At 34.5% G+C, this 25,630-nt stretch overlaps 1 protein-coding gene across 1 annotated transcript; it reads right to left on the reverse strand.

Moving 5' to 3' along the window:
• Window positions 1-21,754: 21,754 nt before the first annotated feature.
• LOC120627048 (malate dehydrogenase 3, cytoplasmic-like) lies at window positions 21,755-25,450 on the reverse strand. Its single transcript, XM_039894886.1, has 6 exons — window positions 25,203-25,450; window positions 24,218-24,572; window positions 23,330-23,542; window positions 22,566-22,728; window positions 21,976-22,106; window positions 21,755-21,838 (listed from the first exon to the last, which is right to left on the reverse strand). Exons 1-6 carry the CDS (start codon window positions 25,448-25,450, stop codon window positions 21,755-21,757), a joined length of 1,194 nt encoding a protein of 397 aa, XP_039750820.1.
• Between the last annotated feature and the right edge of the window lie 180 nt (window positions 25,451-25,630).

Consider the following 25,630-nt stretch of genomic DNA (forward strand, 5'->3'; position numbering starts at 1 on the left):
TAGACGTAAATATGTACTTATAATATACTGATAAACACACACTGAAAAACATTCATGTTCATCACACAAACATTTTCCAGTTGTGGGAATCGAACCCACGGCCTTGGACTCAGAAAGCAGGGAAATTTTGTGGGTTATCGTAATTTACTATACTTCCGCATACAGAATTTCGCATTTACGCAAATAGTTTTACCGTTCCCTTTATCGAAGTTTTAAGAAAATAATAATTGATTGAAGTTATTTGTTAAAATTCTATTTGTTGTTAATATTCTCGTTTTATAATTTTTATTATCCTTATTTCATGGTCATCTAAGTATGTTATATAAAACTAACATATCATAAATAATACTGCTTTAAGCGATGATAGTAAGCCCCGTTCGATTAAGCGATATTACTGTAGTTAGACTAAACTAGATCAAGTTAATTTCACATTACGTCATGTGTTTCGAACACAATATGGTGTCATTGAATAACCCACGCTCAAGCGGCGCATTGACGTTGACGAAGATTGCCATAAATAATGGAGGCGGTTAACTACTGATGCCGGGAGAGCGACAGAATCAAATCAATTGTTAGTTCATCAAGGCCTATTGTACTTGGTTGTTAACGCCAATCACGAACTATTTCTAATCGGGATTTGTTTTTGATGATACGCACACCGCAGTAATACCCAGAGGGGACAGAGCTTGATTCCCGGCATATAACGCTGACCTTTCAGAGTAATTATAAGCGTTCTTAATTTATGCATGTAAATAACGAAAATATCGTGATTAAAACTACACGCCTAGGAATTCTCCTTAATGTTCTCAAGTGCGTGTGAAGTCGACCAATCCGCACCTAGCCAGCGTGGTGGACTAGGCCCTTCTGCGAGTTCCCTTACCCTGCAGTGGGCCGATAATAAGTAGATAATACTAATGATATTGAACTTAAATATGGATACATAAAATAGTATTTCTGTATTTTAAATCGAAGATAATTAAATAAACAGAGACGAGAACGTTGAATTGCTGAAGCCTGTCCGTCAATGCGCGTGTACAAATTCATCAGATTTATCTGCCACGTATTGAACATTGTTTAATAGCTTTATCGTCGATTTCCACAGCCCATTGGATTCACCAGTGTACGCACTCTCAGTGAATTAAATTCATTTCATCACTATCATTAACGGTCTACAACAGACGAGACGAGATTTATCATTGTGGTACGTATTTCGACTTACATATCTGACTCGTTGGTCACACACAGTAACTCAGCCAATGATTTGTGGTTTAAAGCAACATATGTCGCCAAATTCAAATAGCAGCTTCCCGCCCAAAATTCGAAGGTAATAATAGATTAAAATATTAAATACTTGAGGAATAATATAGAATCATAAACTTATCTTACCTACTCACCTAACTGATTCACATCGCTCTTCTGGGTACTAGCCTCTACACTAACTACACTGCTTTATTAAACCCGACTAATACTGAATTTTTGTTGACTGTTAATGCAGATATTTTTGGCCAGCCCCTAAACCGAACCTAGAACCACGCGATGCTAGGCTAACTGCTAGGCCAACTAAACAATTAATTATCACCGTGTATTGATATTACTCTCGATAATTTTCTCAAGAAGTCATTCTGGTTTCTGTGCGTTAAAAAGGTAATCGGAACCTAAAGAAAAGTAAAGTCGATCTTCCTTAAGTTTCTTTATCTGGAACATAGTTTATTCTAACCCGAATAGGACTTTGACCTCCTATTATGTCTTCGACAGATATCGATAGCGCACATTGTTTGTATTTACGGCACCCCGAAGACATTACAAAAGCCATCCTTTTTATGTAATGTTCACACCAAATTTATTTAACCTTTCCACGCCCCAACATCTTAAGAAACCATTCATGCACGATAATATCGATATAAAAAAGTACCTATTATTTCTGTTTTTCTTGCCATTCTACGCTTCGGAACATTTTTTTTAAACATATATATATACCTCTTATATTGCTGGTAGGTTGGACTGCAGGTATGTGAGTCACTGCTGTGCCATTTCAAATGGATTGGGGCGGCAGTGATTCTCATATTTAACTATTGTGTATTAATTGTTGTTTATTATTTTTTATCTTTTAGTTATATAGAAATAATTTATTTTTAATAACATAAAATATGAGCCTTGATGTCTGAAATAAAAATTATTATTTATTTTTTATTATTACAATGCCTTTATTAAAAATTATTATTATTATTTAAGTGTGTTTTAATATATTTTGCCTTGTTCTGTTTTTATGAAAATTAATATTTTTATGTTTGTTACGATGTATACTTTTAAATAAAACTAATATAACATCATCAAATTTATAAATGGGAGGTTATATTTTTGACTGTAGTATTTTCGAAGTATTTCTGCGTCAATATTTTATCGTTCAAAAGGGTACAAAATTAAATTATACCCTCAAGGTAGTCCGTTGTCAGAAACTCCGGAGGGAGGGAGTCTGATGAGGGATTCCCATGAAAATGAAGAGAAATCCTGAAATTCTGTGTACACATAGTAATTTCCAGTAATTCTAATGTCCCCCTAAAACTAATGAAATGTATTGATGATTTAGGTGTCTGAGTACATTTCTAAATTTGGATAATTCTTCATAGCTTTGTGGGGTACCGTTAAGAATTATTTTGAACTCAGTTGCCAGTTTAAATCAATTTCAATATTAATAGATTTGCGAGGCTTTAAATGGCAGGATACCTGGATAAAACATATCAGGAATGCTTCATGCATTCCACCACATGTCCACCCCTAATCCCGTACTTAAACCTTGTGCGCCTCAAGGGTCAAACTAACAAACAGACCATGAGTTCACGCTACTTAGAAGAAAAGTTATCTATTTGATGAACTTATATTTCCAGATACTAGACTGAAATAAATCGTGAAATTAATTAAGCAAAATGTTAAATAAAATAACAAATTAATTACATCCTACCTGAATGCGGCAATCTGATAAATTCATTGCAAATTAAGTAAATGGAGGAATGGAGTCTGTGAAACCTCGTCGCCCGGCTATGCATTCACGAGCCGATTACATACAATATTTACATAATTATATGAACCGGTAAATCTCATGACTACCAAATGGTAACTGAATATACCAATAAAGGTGATATTGTGGCAAATGAAAATGGATTATTGTTTTACAGGTATTTTAATAAAATATTTCTCCAATGAGTGTACTAGACTCGTTATAACAATACGCTATTTTTCTCTTTGTAACCACCAACTATTCTTTACCAATTATTCTTCATTACACAAAGTGACATTTTTTTGCCTTCCTATCGCAGTTTCTTAGATCATAGATACAGTATTATATACCTACAGTAAATATAATCTTATCTACTGTTTATTTAGACCACATTCAAAACATTGATTTAATAAGTTGCTACCGTTGGTAACTAAATTCAAAATATATGTAGTAGCTAGGTGTTAGTAATAATAAATACAATCATAAATGAAGTAAACACCTTACTGATTTAAATACCCATTCGATTATAGGACTGGAACTCTGATTGATGTTTTTTTTGCTTTAACGTTGACTGTGATTCACACCAACACCGCACCGAGACACGAGAAGTGTCTCGTACTACCAATATTGAACTTCTTATACACCGAGTTGTAATTTTTTAATGAAACTTAGCAACTTCGTCTTCATCAAATCGGTAATTTCTTAAAAAAACCAAGAACCTAATTGCAGCGCAACATACTGGGTCCAGTTTTATTTCCAAACTATATAATACGGAGCTGGGCGGCCCTTGGCATTTTTCTTGCTTTTAGCATTTCTATACCCGTCGTAACTGAAAAGATAGGTCCAATTTGAAGGTACAAAATCAATTTTGATTATAAAACTTGGATAAGGATTAATAGCATTACAGAAATGTCCCCATGTCACCATCTTTAGATTGTACCGGTGTTTTGGTTTACAAAATTTAACAAAAATCATTTATTAGACATATAGCACTTAACAGTTAGACATATAGCCTCCCGGACTTTTTTGTAGGTAATTATGATTACTTATAAACATGTATTACATTACTTTTATGTATTATTAATCATTTTCGCGGCATCAAAATTGTTATATTTCATCCAATTTACTGAAAATCATAATAAAATACACTAAAACCTTCCGCATTAGTCACTCTGTTCATTAATGTATGAAAATCCGTTCGGTAGTTTTTCAATTTTTCGCGCCCAAACATACAGACAGACGCGTCGGGGGTCTTTGTTCTATAATATGTAAATTAATTTTAAATGTTCTTCCGGGATGAAAAGTAACCTTCGACACCCAGGTCCTTAACTATTATATGCGTTATATATATTATATCCGTATTATGTCTATTGCGCGGATTTTGTAAGAGAAATGCGGAAAAAATTGCAGTGTTTGCTTTTCCGTCATATTGTATGTCTCTGCCAAATTTCAGCCAAATCGGTTCATTTGCTGTGGCGTTAAAGCGTAACAAACATCCATCCATCCATCAATACAAACATCCATAAATTCTATCATCCATACCTTTCCATTATAACTTTCGCATTTATAATATTAGAAGGTGATTTTCTATCATTCATTCGATCGCTGTCCCATATGCCTTGCGACTTGCTGTTATCTGTGAAGAATTATATCCTTTATCTCCGGAAATATTTATCAGAACTTCATTAAAATTAGACAAAACATGCTTGATAGTATACACTTTCAAATTATTAAAATCGGTTCAACTTTCACGGAGTTAAAAAGTAAAATTGTTAAAAAATTTCATCCCATTTCCCGGAGGAAACTTATTGTTTCTTGACCCGGAATATTAGCTACAACTATCCAAATGTTATTTCAATCCGTTCTGTAGTTTTCACGTGATGGCCGGACAGATAGACAGACAGACAAAAATTATATAAAATTCTGTTTTGGACTCAGTATCGATTATAAAGCACCCCCTGGTCAAAATTTTCAAAATATATTAAATGTACAGAAATCTTCCAGTTATTATAAGTATATAGATATAGATGTTTAGTAGACATGGCATTGACATTTGAATTTTACGGGATCACGGTAGTATGACTAACGTATTTGCATATGGTATTAATATCTATATTCTTTATACATAAAAGAAAGTGGTGTTTGTTACACCGTTTATAACTCAAGAACGGCTGGACCAATTTTTATGATATTTAGTTTTTTGGATTTCTCTTACACTGGAATAGGGTAATAAGTATTAAAATATAACATTCACAAAAAAAAATTATCCGCGGTACGACGTTCGCCGGGACAGCTAGTAATATATAAAAGGTTTTCCATTTCCTTTGGGATAAGATAAGATCTTTTTCCTTAAAAAGCATGACATAAGTTGTGTGTCTCATTCACTCAACTAGAAAATGTGTTCAAGAATTTCAAACGCTGAAAAGTCAGTAAACTGGCAGGCAGCAAAGTTCAGTTTACGCGGTGAATACGGATTGGTCGCCTACTAGAAGTTGGTCAACTAATCCAAGTTTTCGCTTACGGCTAATGAGACGAGTTTGATGCGGAGAAAAGCGCTCCCTTTTTCCTAGCATTTCTCGGTACTTCCAGTTTTGCTTTTAATACTAATCTAAATTTCCGATAGACTGCACCTCTTTATATGAAACGTTTGTTGCATGACCTGTTTTTATAGAGGATTCGACCGATCTTAACACAATTTGAACTAAGTAGCTCTTTGATATAAGCTTGTAAAGTTGATTATTATTGCACCGCTGGACTATATTTCACAATAGGTACTTCAATGCACTAGTGTAATATAGGACACTAACCAATGCAAAAAAAAAACAACTTAACCAGTGTGGTGATTGTGTATTGCTAGTCAACCTTGAAATCACAATAACAATAAACACAAAAAGGCCCGCCAAGGAAATATCCTTATGGTTTTCAGCTTCCTACATATAATTTGGCCGATTGGCGCAGTGGTTAGTGACCCAGCTCTCTGAGTCCGAGGCTGTGGATTTGATTACGACAACTGGAAAATGTTGTTGATAATCATGAATATTTTTCAGTGTCCGAGTGTTACCTGCATATTAAAAGTTTTTATGTGTCGTCATATCAACCCATTACCGGCCGAAAAAGGGCACGGGTCGCCTCCCACAAAGAGAAGGGGTAAGGCCGTATTCCACCACGGCCCAGTGCGGATTTGTGGACTCCACACACCTTTGAGAAAATTGTCGAAAACTCTCAGGCATGCGGGGTTCCTCACAATGTTTTCCTTCACCGTTGAGGCAAGTTATATTACAAATACTCAAAAAAAAAATATTCATAAAATACTCATAGTTATCTTAGGTCCCACAACACAAGCCACTCTTGCTTTGGGGCTAGATGGCAATGTGTGTACTGTCGTAATATATTCATTTATTAATTATCCTATTAACTTAATAAAATCGCCGGTATCTATCGTGGGATTCAATATATATGATCAAAGACTTCTAGTTCAATTTAAATAAAATAAAAATTAAAGTGAATCTGACTCTTCAGAATTTATCTTCTGCAATGCCCATTTTACAAAATCGCAGAATTAAGTAAACAGTTTTAAAGCAACAATAATTACATTGTATCTACCAGTTTACTCTACATTCAGGTGATTAACGGACATTGTTTTATTGTGTCGATTTATTACGGTCCTTTGTAGTTTAAATTTGTTTATTTAAACGCCTCCGAATTCAGCTTATTCATTTCCTGCTTTAATTCCTTAAATTGAAACGTCTGGTTCATCGTCGAACTATTTACCGAACATACGTCATATCTAAGATGCAAGCTATACATAATATCTATTATATATGTATACCAATGGCATATTCATCAAAATGGCTACAGTAGTTTATTTATTTTATTTATACTCTTTATTTGTACACCACTCAGAAAAACGAGACAAAAAAAAAGAACAAACACATGAAGAATGAAGCAGGATACAAATGGCGGCCTAGTTGATACTTACAAAGTAAAAAAAAAGCAAGAGAAAATAAATACACACTAAACAATTTTACATTCATAATATTAGTATGGATAGAGACATTACGAGGTGGTTGATGTTGTTGAGTGATATAGCGACGTAGGTACTCGTAGCGCGGTCGTAGAGCCAGATTATCTACGCCCCGTGCACTGTGTAAGTAGCTACGTTTCAATAGTAATTGTTTGCTAAAACATTATCCTCTTACCGATGCGCTGCTGTAGTACGGGTCATCTCCGAATTGACCTTCCTTGGGTACGGGCATCGAAGCATTGCCTCCCTACCCAGGATTTCTTTTCGGAGGCAGTACTGCTCCGGTATTGCTTTTAGGCTTTATTTTTAAACAAAACATAAGCTAATGTCTGCTGACTTGATTTTAGGCCTAGTTGACAAAATTCAATACTAAGATCCGTACCGTTGGTGACATTTTAGTAATCTTAATATCAAAACATTTATATCCAATCTGGACAGCTCAATGGTTAGGACTGCGTCCACAATTTCGGGATAGATTTAGAACTCCGGCACGCACCTCTTTTGGTTGTGTGCGTTTTATGTAATCATGTTGCTACGGTAAAGGAAAGCATCGAAAATAAATAAATAAATAAATAAATATACTACGACAATACACACATCGCCATCTAGCCCAAAAGTAAGCGCAGCTTGTGTTATGGGTACTAAGATGACTGATGAATATTTTTATGAATAAAATACTTATAATATACAGATAAACACCTAGACACTGGAACATATTCATGTTCATCACACAAGCATTTTCCAGTTGTGGGAATCGAACCCACGGCCTTGGACTCAGAAAGCAGGGTCGCTGCCAAATGCGCCAATTGGCCGTCGAATTTACGCATGTAGCTTTCTTTTCAGCCAATCGGCCGAAAAGCCAGCGTGGTTGACTACGGTCAAAGCTCCTAATAAACTGTAACTGGTAAATTCGGTACTGTCATTCTGAGCCCCGACGTGTAATGGATTAATACTAATGAAATATATTTTTCTAATCTTTTATTAGCTGTGCAACAAAATTGTATTCATTTATTTATAGATGCCGGGCATCTGTCAGGCTAGTGTCTATCAGCTCTTTTAGCAATACGTTGAAAGTCTGAAATGCGAATTTATATTTAAAGTTTAGGCAAGATTAGCCGCACCTAATATTGTCAATGTCCATCCGTACGGTGACCAATACTAATTTTGGGCTTCGTGTAAAATTAGCATAAAAGTTTATATGTGCTCGACTATCGCTGTATCTGAAACAGGTCACGACAGCCGGTAAACCGCACTCTGCGCGAGCCGCGTCAACTGCAACAAATATAGTAGGCTAGTTCGCTGGACTGAAGCAGTATTTAATATAAATCAATGTGACATCAACTCGGACTGTAAACTAACTGACAACCTGTATTTGCTGGCATTGTACGCAGACACTCGAAAACACTTCCAAATGAAGAATTGCTAATGGCTGGTTAAATTGTGGGACGACTTGAACTAAAGGTCAGTGATGAAAACTTACACTAAGGCCAGTGGGATCCTTCGTCAAACATACTAGCCATAAGTAATCGATAAAATCCATCCTTAATCCTTTTTTACCATTACAGGCTAGCCCTTGACTGCAATCTCACTTGGTGGTAAGCAAAGATGCAGTCAAAGATGGTAGCGGGCTAAATTCTTAGGGGTATGGCAATTATGTTAAAACTATACCCCTAATCGATTTTTACGCGACGGCACGTCTTTGATAGCAGGATGGTAACCAGCCTCGGCCAGACCAGACCAGAGAAAATGCAGATATTATAAATTCCCAAATTGCCCTTATCGTAGATCGAATCCGGGACCTCTGTTCATAAGACCATAACGCTCACGACTAAGCCACAAAGGTGGTCGACTACTTAAAAAGAGAGAGTATTTAGAAATAACGAATACCAAATGCAACGACAGTAACATAAGATCTGACATTTGCTTTAAAGGAAACTCGTGTACCTAATTTTATCAAAGTGCTGCTTTACCTAGAAAATTCACTGTACAACTAATTAAAGAAAATTGTGTAGGTATGTAAAACTGTACTTAGTATAATTTTATAAGAACACGTACGTATGATATTTAGTAAGTATTCTAGTATCTAATAATATCGATAATTTATCTGTATCTTTATGTATTTAATTTTTCTGTACATAGCAAAAGTAATATCTGTTTACAATCCATCTGACCTCCTCATAAAAGGCTAGACTGTTTTTGTTTTTTTTGTGTGTGAAAGTTTCTGGATGAGTTTGATTTACTGTTGGCCTAGTAGGGGGTGTTGGACAGTACACCGGCTGTTTAACGCGCAAGTTCTTTATGAAATTGAAATGATGTAGTTTGTAACCATCAAGAAGTTTGGCTTGAATAATAATAAATTATAATATAAATAAATATGCTACGATAATACACTCATTGTTATCTAAAACAACAGTAGCTTGTGTTATGGGTAAGTACTAAGATAGCTGAATAATAATTTTATAAATAATATACATGAATATTTATAATATACAAACAGAGCACCGACATATCCAACACACAAACATTTACCAGTCGTGGGAAACGAACCCACGAAGCCTTGGACTCAGAAAGCAGAGTCGCAGCTAGCTGCACCAATCGGCCGTCAAATTATATTTTTGCATCAGGTAGCCCCGTTTATTAAGCTAGGTTGAGGGTTGTAGGTATAATATGTAACTAGTAGTGTTGCCCAAATTCAGTCTTGGTCTTGCAGTCTTGGTCTTGTTCTTGCGTTTTTGCAAGACCAAGACCAAGAACAAGACCGCGTATTTTTAGCAAGACCAAGACCAAGACTGACCGTGCAAGACTTGAGCAAGAACAAGACATAGCCTGCAAGACTCTTGCGTCTTGCAGCTAGGACTTAGCGCTATTTCACGGAGTAGTTAGGTGTAACAGTTCGGTGTATAGGTAGGTAGGGACGCTTAGGAATTCTATGAGACGCAAAAAACTATATCAAAGAATATGAAAAACTGGACCTATGCGCATTACGACTAATACCATAAACATAGCGAATAAAAAAATATCTATTAAAATCAAACTGAGTGCATGCATAGTTATGTTTTAACCATCGGCACTTTGATAATGCGGCATCAAAGGTTTTGTACTTACTTCTCAAAGAAATTTGCCGCTTTTCGGAAGTACATGGTTATGATACACGCGCCGGCGGCTTCTTTTGAAATTTAAAACAATCGTTGCCGCCGCGCCGAAATCATAACATTTGACACTATTCATGCAAAATAATTTCGAATTTTAAGAGTACCTACAGGTGTTCCAAAGAATAAATAAGTTTCAGATTGGTGATTTTAGATTGGTGGAGGACGCATGAGACAGAGTATCCGATTTTATCGAAAATGGCCCGTGATTTTCTCTCAATACCTGCAACTTCAGTACCTGCTGAGAGGTTATTTTCTAAAGCATCATTAGTAATTAGAAAACATAGAAATAGGTTAAGTGATGAGTCAGCCAGATGGTTACTTTGTATTAATTCTTGGTCAAAAGAATTGATATAAAGTATCATAACCTAATGATAAAGCTGTTGATTTGTGTTGTATTTTATTTTTTATTCAAATAAATGATAAATCGTAAAACTCTTTTATTAAATTTCTTATAAGTTGAGGGTTCAATCTCTTTCTAGACAGATAAGTATTGTTCTTTAAAATACAGTCAAGTTATTGTAATTAATTTGTTTTTTTACATGTTTTAGCAAATGTAAGCTTATAAATCATAAATGTTTATTAAGAAACAGTTACTTCCATGGAAAACGACATATAGGTCAGTTGATTTTTCGAATTTCTTATCAAATCTTCAGTTATTTATTAATCTGCTTGATCTTTACTATGGCTATGTTAATTCAAGCTCACAATGTTCCAATTCTAATACGTTTTTCTAAGATTTAAAGTAAACTTTAATAAATAGTAATAGACTAATAGGTAATTGCAAGACTTGCAAGACTCTTGCTGCAAGACCAAGACCAAGACCAAGACTGGGAGCGCAAGACCAAGACCAAGACCAAGACCAGGTGTATTGGCGCAAGACCAAGACCAAGACTGGCTAAGTCTCGTCTTGTTCTTGCATTTGGGCAACACTAGTAACTAGTGTTCAAAATATCTATATAACACTAAGGAGTTCAAAATGTAAAATATAATTTATTTCACATTTTACACGCATTTCACAGTTTGACAGACATTGTTATCATTCAACATTGTTTAGATTAATTTGGACATTACTTCTAACTTATCAAATAGGAGGTACTTTTAAAGCTCAAATCGTTACTAATGTTATAAGTGAGAAAGTGCGGTAGTTTGTTTGTTTGTTTGCTTGTTTGCTTGCTTGCTTGTTTGTCCGTCACTCACGCCTTAACTAAGCCACCAATAAACTTGATTTTTGAACTGTTTGGCATAGAGTTAGTTGAAAGAAACAAGAACAAGAGAGACTTTTTATCCCAGGAAAACAAACGTTTCTCAAGGGATTTGTAACCTGTCGGATCCAACAGCTATGTCCATTTCTGGACACAGGCTTTTACATAATTCCTGTTTTTATCAACCAGCTACTTAATTCTGCCATCTTCTGAACGGCATCGGTCCATCGGGCATCTTACGCTACTCAGCGTCCACTCCAAAACTTAGCGGCCCTCTGTGATAGACAAGGCCTATCTACTGCTACTACAGCTTGCTTTTTTGACGGTTTTCTACAGATTACTAATTCCTTTCCTTTTCTTTAATTTATGATTAATAATTTTTTCCTTTTCTTCCTCCTTTCTTATACATACCTTGAATTATTCAAAAGTAAATTGGCATATTTTTGGCAAGTGCGGTCAGCTCATAACATTTTTGATGCGACAAAATGCTTATCTGTAGGTATATTTAACTCATTTTAACAATAAGCTCAAAACTTTATAATAAACGTTTGAAGGTAGGTACAAACATGAAATCGGAAAGTCAACACGTGAATTTTGCGTGTGCTGAAGATATTCCTACGTAGGGAATTGAGACGTTAGAATCCGCCTACTAAAGGGCAATACCAGCGCACAAAAGAACGAAATTGCTTCCATGAAACTGAAGCAGTCAGATTGACGATTCTGTGGGCGTTTTGTAACAACACTTTCATCGGTTAGAGGTCAAAAACATTTTTTTCCTTTTAGACTAGCTTACCTTTATTGATGTATCTCGTACGCTTGAAGCAATCGGGTTCTACGTTTTATAATGTTGATCTTAGATGTAAATATAGAGGTAACCTACCAAAAATATATTAAAAAAATGAGACTTTAAAATTTGTATTCTGATGGAATTGTCCAATTGCTGATAATATTCTCTGCTGCTCCGAAGTCGGTAAATAGAGTGCCCGGCAATTTGGAAATTTTTAACTTTTTAGTTTTCACTGGTCTGGTCTGGCCGAAAGGACCTCCCCTTTCGGCCGGGGCTAGTTACTACCCTACTAAAAAGACGTGCCGCCAAGTGATTTAGGGTTTCTGTACGAAATACCAGTAACCACCAGTTTTCATCTTAGACTGCATCATTACTTAACTACCAGGTGAGATTGCAGCCAAGGATTTACTTATAGTAGAATAAAAAAAGTTTATTAGTTGAGAGATCTTTTGTTATATGGTCGAAAATACTAAATATTTAGACCAACGGGGCATTAAGAAAGAGGAAAAGTTTTAAAATGTGGATTAAATCATCAGCCAATGATATCTGTTCAATAACAAGCGATCATTGGAACAGCGGTAATCATACAGGACCATGATACCGTTTATAGTTTGGTAAATCCATATGACCACTTCGACTTTGATTTAACTAATCCGGTTTATACCGGATCGACCTTTTGGCAATTTAATTGGGGATAATCAACGATCAAATGGTGAGCGCTTCTGAAACCGGGGGTAAAGTCTGTCGGTAATCGATTACCCATGATCGAGTGTTAACTTGACCCATTCGACTGTGGGCAGCCAGCAAACGCGCAAACGCAGTAAGAGAAAAACAAATAAAAGAGTATTTGCCAACAGATTAATATACGACGGGCTACGGTCTCGGCTTTCTGGCCACATCGTTTGTTTAGCCTCTTCAGTCAATTTGATTTCCGACCTCAGGGTGTGTAATTTCCATTAGGAGTGAAATGCTTTGTTTGTGGACGCACGGAGCAATAAAGTTTGTAGTTTGTCAATAAGTTAAGAAAAAGAATCTATCGTTTTATATATTAATATCTACTTTGATCATATATTATGACTAAAGAGCTTAAGATACAGGATTTACGGATACTAGCACAATATGAAGTTGTTCGACGCCTTTGATCATGTAAATAAATAAATATACTAAGACAATACACACATGGCCATCTAGCCCCAATGTAAGCGTAGCTTGTGTTGTGGATACTAAGTTGACTGATAAATATATTTTAATGAATAATATTCATTAATACTGACAATATACGTATACACCCAGACACTGAAAAAAAGTCATGTTCACAACATTTTCCAGTTGTGGGAATCGAACCCACGGCCTTGGATTCAGAAAGCAGGGTTGCTGCCCACTGCACCAGTCGACCGCCAAATGTGGCGGATGCATACATCTACTAGGCAGCGTTGCTATTAAATGGCCCATATAAGTCCCCTATTACTGAAGTCAGTAAGGGTCCTCTCTCGTCCCACACTTACCGCACGATTACTCTGTCTAGATCACACCGTCACACCTTGGTACAACTATTTAATTAATTTGTGTAGATCAGTATCTACTAAATATACCTACTTAATTACCTCCCTACTTAGTTTGCAATTAAAGCCAAATCAAAGAGTCAAACGTGGTGGCGTAAAAAATGGTAGCGGCGTGCAAACAGCCAATCAAAAAAACTTGTAGTATATTAAAAAAAAAAACATAATATTAATACTGGACATTGCAATACGTGAAAATCAACAAACCTCGTCCAGCAAACAACCCAGAAAACAACCCTATACAATCTCGGAGTTATCACAATCCCATATAGTGTCTTCTCGATTACGCCCCTAATGCTCAATTTAAAGCGGCTGGAAGCAAGTAATAGTAAGTACAACGGCAAAAGTCAACCTGTGTCAACAGTGCTACCAACTCGCGAGTCAACTTTCCTTTATATGTCGAAGTGGTTGTCAATTAAGAAGAAAAATAAGTCAAATGGCATCGCTTTTTTTGTTTTTAGGGTCTAAAAATATAATTATTTTACAGAATTTTTGACAGCGGCAGTTTAATCAAATCTGTAAATCTAATAATGTCCATTCGACTGCAGGTGTTTTTACGCAGTTTTTTGTTCTGCATCTATCGGCCTTCAGATTAAGTACATAGAAGCCTAAGTTTCTAATGCTGTAACCGTTTATATCGCTCTAGAGACGTTCGTTATCTGCCCCGACTTGTTTGGATTTATTGACTTTTTTCCTGCTTTAATTCCAAGAGATTCGGTCGAATGGACGAATGCCGCCACCGGAACATTAATGGCGCCTCGGGGAAATATCGTTTGTACTCCAAAGTATTTTTAAATTATCACTTACACTCTTGATTGTGATAATCTAAAGGATCAAAGTACCTTGCTTAAAGTACAATTAAGAAGATTATTTTCAACCGATTTAAAAAAAGCAGGATGTTCTCAAATATACTGTGTTTTTTTTTTGTATATTTGTTACTCGATTACTCCGCCAAGTATTAACGGATTTAGATGTTTTTTTTTTTCTGGAACGTCACACCTACTTTGAGGTAGCCTATATAGAGGTAGCATACATACACATTTTAATTTGGTGAAGATTTATTGGAGGGATCCTGGAGAAATCAAGGTCTCCAAATATTACAGGCATACCTATAGCAATTATATATATATATATATATATTTTAAAGGAACTTGAGCGTCTTCTTTCGAAAAGCACCATATGGTCATTTGGAAATGATGACCATGATTGGATGGCCACCAAAACTATACCAAATATACATACAACATCAATAACATGGGTACAACTATAAGATGGGTTCAACTTAGATTGTGGTATATGGCTGCTAAGCAATTTATGCTCTTCACATTAATAAAGCTGATGTTATTGCTGGGAAAACTCCTCAACCATTAACACGACGGCCTCAGGAAAGTAATATCTTGTAAAGGTTTATGAGCAGTTGAAATTTAGTTATTATAACTGAGTTAATTGCATAAGTAGGTACCTACTAAAATCGTGATAAAAATATTTTGACAAAAAAAACGGCTTTATTAAACAACTAAAAAGCAAGAAATAAATATTTTCTATAAAATGTTTAAGTCGATGCCAAGTAAAATGTAGAAAATTACTAGGTACCGTCCTAGGATAAAAAAGTAAACCGTATGCAAAGTATACTTACTTATTTTACACTTTACTTAGCATCGACTTAAAAGTGTTGTAGCGCAATTGAAAACAGACAGAAAAAAATGAATAAATTTATTTTTTGTCCGTCTGTTCACGGCCTTCCCAGCTTAAAAAAATGTTGTTTAATGTATAGTGTGATTTGATAGCGAGAAACATACATTTTTAAAAGCAAACCTTTACAATAAAAGGCGTAATTATATTAAGTTACCATTATGGAACTACATTCACCTGCTCTTATTATTATATTTAAGTATATCGATATCGCATAGTCGGCTTCATGTGTGAAATTTCATTACCATCATTAAGCAACGGAATCTCGTAGAGGCCAATAAAATTTTTAAATTACATTTCCTCGGCCCGATTTCCGCACAAGTTTAACATTTAATTTGTAGATTTTCAGTTTCAGGTAAACGTCATAAATCGTTTATATAGCAGGGAAAATTTATAGAGAAGATATTTTTTATTTTATTATTATTATTGAACTTAACCGATGTTAGTCATGTGATGTGTTAAATATAATAATAAATCGAAAGGGAAGTTAAGTAGAGCATTATCCGGACTCAGGAATGACAATTGCTTCTCGTATCACTGATGAAACGAGCTGGTGACACGTCGAGGAGGAAGTGACTTTTTCATATAGTGCTTATCATAAATATAATGATATGGTACCTAAATACACTTCCTGAAATTTCTTAGTGCAAAATTCTCGATATAAATCCAATCAAAGATTTAACAAAGTAAGAGAATATCTGAAAAAGTGTGATAGCTTACCGAATTAAAAGCATTCAATTTAAATATTCCAGGATCTTTGTCCAGTGAGTTCCCGAAGGCAACCGGCCGTGAAATTTCATTTAATCGCTGAAAGAAGTGCGTCTCGGCTAATGCAGATTGCTCACCCTCGGGCCCGGTTAATTTATAGTTCAACAAAATTTTATTCTTTCCTTTACTGTTCATCCTTCCAGTTTTTCTCATAGCTAATGGACTGGACTTACTGAATTAGATATTTAATTTGCAAGAAATTGTCCTTTGCCCTTTATATAGCGTCATTGTCTGAATTGTATACCTACCCGAAGAATTTGAAACAGCATTTCTATTTTTTTGATATTTGATTTAAATATGATTATTTTTTAACCTCCTATATTTTAGGTATTTTTAAATCAATTGTTTTCTTATTTAAGTGCATTTTTTGCAACAGAATAAAGCCAAATTCTCAAAATACCAGCTTATCGTAATAATTACTATACGGACCCTGTATACAGATGTTAACTGTGGAGTGAACACAGTTACCCTGTATTCAAGACTCTGCTCAAGCATAATTTATAAATGAACATTGCATAATACTTTTTTTGAGAACTCATAACTTTGAGACTATCGAATATTAAGTTTTATACTAAGAACAAATTTTTAATTCAATTAAGTAGGTAATGTTACGTATATAAAAAGCAAAGGCAACTGACTAACTGAGTAACTGACTGATCTAATCACTCAACGTACAGCTCTAATCACTCGATGCTCTAATCACTGATAGTTATTAGGCCTCCGCTAAGAAAGGAATTTTAATAATTCCAACCCTAAATGGGGATGAACATTTGTAGAAAATCCTTCATTTATCAATTTATTTTTCAAGTTACACTCATGGAACTTTAATAAAACTTTATTTTAGGTTTCGATTAAAAATAAAGAAATACGTGTTTCAAATTTTAAAAATTCCAACGCCAATGGCATCAAATAGGGGAAGAAAATTTATATCAAAGTCTCTAATTCTTTAAGTAATTTACGTTCATATTTATATTTGCAGCAAGACATTATCTTAAACCTTTGTAGTTAAAATTTACGAAATCAATAATTAAAATTAACGTGAGCGAAGCCGATGGCAAAAGCTAGTCTGATATAAATGGAAATCGATTTCATCGTAAATTGGTGCCATATTCTTGTTGACATCCTTATCGAATGATTTTCTTAGATGTGGGAGCGTGGAAAGTTAAATAAATTTAAGGCGAACATTTGATAAGGGAATGGCTTTTGTAATGTCTTCGGGACGTCGTAAATGCAACTAATGTGTGTCACATATCTGTCGAAGACATAACATCAGCTTGTAGTTGCGCTTCGGTTGTATTTTATAATATACAAAACCACAGACGCCTATACCAAAATTTTATTGCGCACTTTATCCATAATTTTCCAAATTGGCGTTGTTCCTTTAAAGCCTTTAAACCTTATTGGACACAAACTTACGTATGCGATAGTAGCTCAAGTACTATTTGGATTTGGTTTTTGTTTAAAATTGAGTGAATTAGTCGGAGTGTTCTTAGCTATGTTTGATGAAAATAGCTCCAAGATGTCCGGCGCCACAAAATTGCGAAAGACATATTTTTTCGCAACTCATCATCATTATCATCATCAATTCAAAATAAAACGTCCGCTGCTTGGCATAGGTCTTTTGTAGGGAGTTCAACAATCCACGGTCCTGGGCCGCCTGCCTCTAGCGACTTGCCTGATGTAATCTGTTTACCTCATTGGGGGCCGACCTACGCTACGTTTACAGTTGCGGGGTCGCCATTCCAGCACCTATACGTCCCATCACAGACCCCAACGGCCATCGGTTTTCCGAGCTATGTGCCCTGCCCATCGCCACTTCTGCTTCAAGACTCGCTGAGCTGTGGGTATCAAATGAAAGAGATTGACTTGTAAATTAATGTACACTATATTGAAAGTCTCGGGTTTTTAATTAATAGCTTTTTTATTAGCTTCACTTGTATGTATGTTTGTATGTTTGTAACCGACTTCTTTGGGCGCGATTTTGATCCACTTTAAACGGCTAGATTTCGTTCAAACTTTGTAGATTTATCGAGGACAGATGACAATACACTAATCTGAGAAGATTATTCCAATTTTCAATATAAAAATTAGATTTTTTACTAATTACAACAGCGCCATCTAGACCCAAATGTAAAAAACCTATGGCGTTACCAACAGATGGCGTTCGCGTACCTAACAAATTCCACAGAAAACATTAAGCTACTAGATGGTAGAGGGCGTTAGCTGTTACTTATTAATGGCCTGTTTTAAATAATAATTAGAACTTGCATTTCGAGAGACATGGGCTCTGACTCTGATCGGGCACTCAGCAGCACCCGCGTAGGGACTGTTATGGTAGTTACGTCTTAATATATATTCCTGAGCGGGTAATGGGGCTCTTACCGTACACATTAATAATTTGGAAAATAATTACAGTTACTTAGAGTTATCACGGAATTGATAGTAGATTAGATCAAATAACAGTTTAAAATAAACCAAACTAAAAAGTAGAAAATAAATAATAGTTTAAAAAAAACTAAAAAACACGCTTTTTATAGAAAACCGAACTAAAAAATAGAAAATAAATTTCAATACATTTAAATTTAGAATAGTGTTAAAAATTTCAATAAATATAAATTAATAATAGTGTGAATAAAAAAATATATTTTATTTAAAAAAAAGCGTTGGGTGCATGGTGTCAATAGTTATAAAAATTTTAATATGAGTAGAGTGATTATTATTTTGATAATATCTTAAAAAGCACCCTACGCTTTTTTTTAAATAAATTTTTTTTTTTTTATTCACACTATTATTAATTTATATTTATTGAAATTTTTAACACTATTCTTAATTTAAATTTATTAAAATTTATTTTCTATTTTTTAGTTCGGTTTTCTATAAAAAGCGTGTTTTTTTAGTTTTTTTTAAACTATTATTTATTTTTTTCATATTTTTAATTTATAATTTCTTTTTAATCAAGTGCCACCACTCAACCACATACTCCTAGTATGAAGGCCAGAGCGGCCTTCATCTCCTTATCGTACTTTATGTAGGGTCGATACAAAATATCTTGTTCAAACATGCAGATAGACTTGTTACTTTGCTTTAAATATATAAAATAAATTATTAAATATACTACGACAATATACACGTCGCTATCTTGTCAAGTTAGCGTAGATTGTGTTATGGGTTTTAAGATGACTGATATATTTATGAATAATATACATAAATACTTATCATATACAGATAAACACCCATGCACCGAAAAACATTCACGGGCATCACATTTTCCAGTTGTGGAAATCGTACTCACGGCCTTGGACTCAGAAAGCAGGGTCGCTGGTAAATTGATAGATAAGTCGGAAAATACATTTCAACTGAGGCAATAAGGCAACCGTACGCCATAAAATTACTACAGGTTTATAACAAAAAAGTCGGCGAAGCTAAATTATGTCTTAATATTAAAGTTAAGACTCAGCTTAAACTTTAACTCGTGTTACTTATAAAACATAATAAGTAAGCAGACTTATTTACTGTTGAAACAAAGTATTAATTAATAGTTGCTCGGGAAATACGATGAAGCAGGTATCAAAGGAAATGCCCGGAAGAAGGCGTTTCAACTTAATCTCGGCACTTAGAAGAACACCGTTTATACAGACGTTTTATTGATTCCTGAGAAATAGAGCTCAAGGCTAAAACTATACTTAACTTTAATTTATTTACTACATGTTTATTTTAATGATGCATAGATTCAGAATAAAATAGATACAGATTGTAGACTCCCGTAAAAACACAAAAGTAAAGCGTGAAAAGCTACTAATGGTATTATAATAATGATTTGTCCTATAGGATCCATAAATATATCAAAATTTGCATTTCAAACTAAAAAGGTATGTGCATGAATCAAAATAACAATAACTTGACTTTACTGAAGTACTGAAACAACTTTTAAAAATTGTTTTTTTTTAATTTAATTATTTCATATTTATTTATCGATACTATGTATGGACATATTTTTACATTTAATTCCTTCCTTAAAGCAATGTGTGTGTAGAGGTAAATGCGAATTTCTCTAGCATCCATCGGGGGGGAAAAGGCTGTGGGTGCACGGGTTGCTTCCCCAAAATTAATCTAAATTGGTGCAGCAGCTGATGAAACAATTAAACAAACAGACACACATTTATATTTTAAATATTAGTATGGATTTGTCTTGTTCCCGAGTATAAGAATACAGTTTACAGAGACATAAAAATAATATATTTTATCAAGTGCCTTATAGCTGGGCTTATTTGAATGTCTTTCGACTCACCAAGCGAAGGTAGGTCCTATTCTGCTCCCGGGGGATGTTTCATTACCTGGTGATATTACGTTACAATGTGCCGTGGAAACGCTCTGTTGCGATGTTTTGACCTAATTAATATATCACCCAGGGATAAGACGTAGATGACACTAATTTTGATTAATTTCAAGACTGGCAGTTTTATCGGCTTACCTTGTGACGCAATATTAGAATATACCTACCCGTGCCAACCTACTTTAGAAATTATCCGCATAGAAGTAAATCCTAGAACGAAACTAGCACGAAAATTATTTAATCGACATTTTACAGCAGAACTTTTATTGGAATTTATTTGAGTGAAAATTCCAGTTGGTGCATGTGCAACGTGCATTCTAAAGCAACTTTAAACAAAAGTAAAGTGGAATATGATAAGTTGTAGAAGTATGATAAGTTAAATATAAAATTGTACTATCCAAAAAAACAAAAACAATAAGGTAAATCCCATTTTAAGTGTAGTAATCCCTATTAGCCGACACTTTATAGCGCAACGGCCGTCCAGCGTTGTTGCAGGGCCATCGGGCTTTACGACCAATGAAAACGGATCCTCTGAACTGAGCTTATTATAGGATTACTCGCACACTTACACATTATACAGGAAACCTCCGGACTGGAATATTGGATGGATAATGTGACCAACTGAGACGAGTGTCCTATGAGTTAAGCAAAATATTATGTGCGTTGCCTGGAGCGAATGGCAGGATAAATAATTTAGATCAACTATGCATAAGGACCTTCTATAAACTATGTTACTCTTTGGTTATAGATTAGCTTGGGTTTAGGATTACTCTTAACTGCATCTTCCAATTCCCATTTAATTTCTGAAATAAAAAGTTGCATAACTTTATGTTACAGACTCATGTGTATGAAGGAGATAAGCTTCGACCTCAAAAATCTCTCCGGCTATTTATTTAAATATCAAGCGGAACAAAGAGAAGGAAGGACAGACGCATTGATCAACATATACAAATTTGAACTTACTTTCAAAAGCATTAAGAAAAAACTGTGATTATGGCAAAGCAGATTGATTAGATTTAATTTTATTGATTTGACATAGATAACCTTAGATCCAACAACTATTCAGAATGTGCAAATTAGCGTAATGGATACCAAAAGGCGTGAATCATTGATAATATATGATATAGTTAAAGCTATTAAGCTATCGTCACATACATATCGTCGCATTGATATGCTTAGAGAACCTGTCCAGGACCGGTTAAAGGATTCTTTCATAAACAGCCAGTAAGTAAACAAAACTAATTAAAACATAAAGACGCTGTCTTCACTTTTAAATGCTTGATTCATAATGTTATCTTGTAAAAACTTTTTGCAATACGGGATCAACTGAAAAATATAAATTAATGAATTATATAATGAGGAATGAAATCAGATAGTAGTTGTTGTATCTTATCAGTAGTAACTAATGATAAGATTATGATAACGTTAGTATAACTAGGTATGTAAATAATGGATGGGCTAACCTGTTGATGATGGTTTTTAACTGCTTTATTAATCCTTTTAATCTCCTGCTTGAGATGAGTATCTTCAACAAAACGGTTGTTTATACTCCAAGTACCTTTATCCAATATTATTGGCAATACGTAAGGGTAACCTGAATTTTAACATTTTATTTATATCTTGTAAATATTCAATCCTACTGGTAATATTATAAACGCGAGAGTTTCTAAGGGATGGATGCACGGTTGCAACTACTGAGCGAATTTTGATTAAACTTTACAGTAATGAAGTTAACTTAAGAATAACATGGGCTATTTAGTGTATTCTGTAAATAACCCAAAATATAACTTAGAGTAAGTGGGAACAAATCTGCTATCAGCTATTTTGGCGTGCGCTGCATAAACCGTTCTAGTCAAGCAAAGTTTATTAATCTATGGTGGGATTTTCCTTTGTAGCAGTATAAAAACACTTCTCAATTTCATGGGAAATCAGAAACTCCACGCAGAAGAAGTCGCCGACATACTAAATATAATAGAGTCATTTTAGTAATTTGCTTATATTATAAAAGAGTTCTATTCTAAATAGACTTATTTAATTTATGAAAAAACTGTACCTTTTATAGTTCCAAGAGAACCATCACTAATTATACCAATATTGCAGTAAACTTTCTTGCCGTCACCACAGGCGCGAGTTAACCAAATGTCTCTCAAAGTTTTGCTGAATTGAGCCGCTCTGTAAATACATCCGTAAGGATTCTTCGATGCAGATGACGCCACCTTTTCACATAAATTTGCCAAGATTAAACTTCCAGAGTTTTATGCTTGCTTTAATATCGAAAAAAATATTTAATGCGATTGTTGATTGATTTCGTCTAAGTATATAATAACAGTGGTTAACTTATAGAAACATAAGAATGTTTCTGATTTTGCTAAAACAAAACTTTTTTAAATCGATTTTGAGTATTTTTAAATTCAGCCCAGTAAAATAAGATATTTTACGTTGTATGTTTTTTTTAATTTTCCGCCCGCCTGAATTAACACATAATTAATACTCTAGCGTCTGGTTAAAATCTCTTATGCCCACTATTACAACTATTTAGCCAATATTTCAACTAGTAACACTTTTTCCCAGTAGCTCAACATCGAAATCATCTAAGTCCTTCAAAGGTGCGTATCAAAATATGTGTATCAAGGTACTGTTGTTTCTTCATATTCATTATTATTATCATCATTCATTATTATATCCTCATTATTATTGTTTATACGTGATGTAAATTCCTGAGATTAAAACATATCTAAACAATCTTTATAGTAAAAGTAATTATATCATTTATGTACATAAATGTAACTAACTAGAATAATTTCATAATGGGCACACCTTTTCAATAAATTCTTTTTTCATCCATGAAGCACTCAATTGAGTGGTATCAAAGTTACGTGACTGCAAAATATCTTTTCCGACCAAGTCACTCTGGCATCGAGACTTATCACCAGAAACATCATAGGCTACCAAAGGTTTTTCTACTTCGACATGAAATACTTCATCATTGGCAGCCCAAACAAGTAACTCATTGATCAGGCTACAACGAACCTTAAAATTATTGTTACTTTCAAATAATGTATAAATATCTATATACAATTTATAATACAATTAAATTGAAGCTTAATTTGATATAACACCCGAAAACCAGGCCACTCTACTCAGTGCCATTTTTAGATTTTGACTTTACAATGCATAATTACTAAGCCAAATTGCATTGCAAAGTCAACATAGCCTGAGGATGCTCCAGTGTCGGAGGAAAACGTGCATAGAGTGCATTTCGGTAGATTTGTATGGTGTGATGTACAAACATTGCGGAAATTATAAATTTCAACGTGCAGATTTGCCTGGTTTTCGCGTGTTATAGCAAATCAAGCTAAATGTTCATTTAATTTAGGTATATAATGGAATCATATTAGATGATTACTTTAGAATATTTTTTATTTAGTATCACATCTGCAACGTATTGAGAAAATGTACCAAATAAAATAATCGCAGAAATCCTCCTAAACGGCTTGACCTTTTCCAAGGATTTTTATGTGTGATTGAGTGGGCCCCTGAGTGTACCGTTATGCAAGTCATTAGTTCCCTTAGATAATACGGCCAAAACATAATATAAGCGACAAGCGTCGGAGACTTGCCGAGCAACTAAAGTTCAGTAGGTACTATTTCTTGTACGAGTGACATATAATGTCACTCGTAATTTAAAAAAAGTTATTGACTTACTTGCAAATAGTCTCCCAAAATCCCTCTTGCAATTGCCGTTATAGGTGTTGGGCAATAAAATATATGCGATGGCAAATCCTTAGCCATAGAATTCAAAATATCTAAAGCCACCAAGCCATCGGTCATAAAGATAGGATTCCAGTTTTTATCTGTCGACTTTTTATCAGCCTTCTTATTATTAAAAATAACAGATTTCACTGGTTCTCCGTTTTCCGCTGACCATGAGAAAGTGTTTGCTAATTTTATTATCAAGTATAATGCGTCAAAATTCTCGCTATATTCTTCTGTAGTGAAAACCAAACGGTTCGGGTTGCTAAAGTTTGTCATAAAACAAAATACGTCGCCGTCACAAGCACTGGAAATATTAACATGTATAAATTTATCATCATTCCAATAGAGCTCATTGCTCAGACTCATTGCTCTCGATCCATGTTTATACCCTGACATTGAGGCTATATGGCAATGTGTGATATAATTTATTTATTTAGACTAAATTTTTAACTGAACAACGAAGATTAAGCTATTTTCCAAAAGTAAACCTACTTACCTAAAGTAATAATTAGGTTACTAAAAAAACCACTATCATCATGCACAGCCTATTAACATCCCACGGCTGGGCTGGGCTGCTAGTTCGGCCAGAATAATATATAAATCAGCGCCATCTCTTTGAATACTCAGAAATTGATGCGGACCACAAATGAACTACTTCGTCGTTTTTATGAATTAAGTTATTAACATAGCCCAGTAATAAGGGAAAGGGAAGGCTGGTGAGGGAGCTTATCGTAGAGATCCGGATTATTAACAATGTAATCAAGTTAAATCCTTCTGTTGGCAATACACGGTTAACATGTGGTCAATTAATCAACGATTAGGCACCAATCAGTTGGTGCTGCAATATAAGGCCACTTAATTCTCTAGCCTATAGTCTATACCTACCTACCCAAATTTTATCAATTGAACTATTGTAGGTACTACTAAAATGTACCTTGGCAAATCAGAAGACACTTTGATGGAATTAGTGCAGGAAAAGGCACATGATTCTATTTCCAACCTAAAAGCGTTCGCAGATTTCATCTCAGTAGCGTACACTATTAAATACAGATCAATCGATTGTTCAATTCCAAAGACTACGCCAGACATTATTTTTACTATTATTAATTGAGACGCCGGCGCAAGAGGATTAACTACGATTACTTTTATTGGTTCTCGTATCGGCCGACATTGGTAATTCATTTTAATAAATAACTATTAATAAATTATCTTCTCACTTCAAAAAAGCTTTTTGTATTTATAGTATTAAAATGTTTATTAAATATTTTGACAACATAGGTAGGTTAAATTTATAATTTTTTCTTTCTTTGACAATTTTACAATTATTGACATGGCTGTAGGGTGATGTACTTTTGCCGTTTC

This window comes from Pararge aegeria, chromosome 10 (genome assembly GCF_905163445.1).
Source record: "Pararge aegeria chromosome 10, ilParAegt1.1, whole genome shotgun sequence".
NCBI classification, from domain to species: Eukaryota; Metazoa; Arthropoda; class Insecta; order Lepidoptera; family Nymphalidae; genus Pararge; species Pararge aegeria.

What these genes read in the sequence shown, in the direction of transcription:
- LOC120627048 (XM_039894886.1), bottom strand. Translation starts at nt 25,450, where the DNA reads ATGAATTACCAATGTCGGCCGATACGAGAACCAATAAAAGTAATCGTA. An exon ending in GTGTCTTCTGATTTGCCAAG is followed by an intron (nt 24,573 to 25,202) that starts GTACATTTTAGT and finishes TAATATTTCCAG; the next exon opens with TGCTTGTGACGGCGACGTAT. An exon ending in TTCTCTTGGAACTATAAAAG is followed by an intron (nt 22,107 to 22,565) that starts GTACAGTTTTTT and finishes GTTAAAATTCAG; the next exon opens with GTTACCCTTACGTATTGCCA.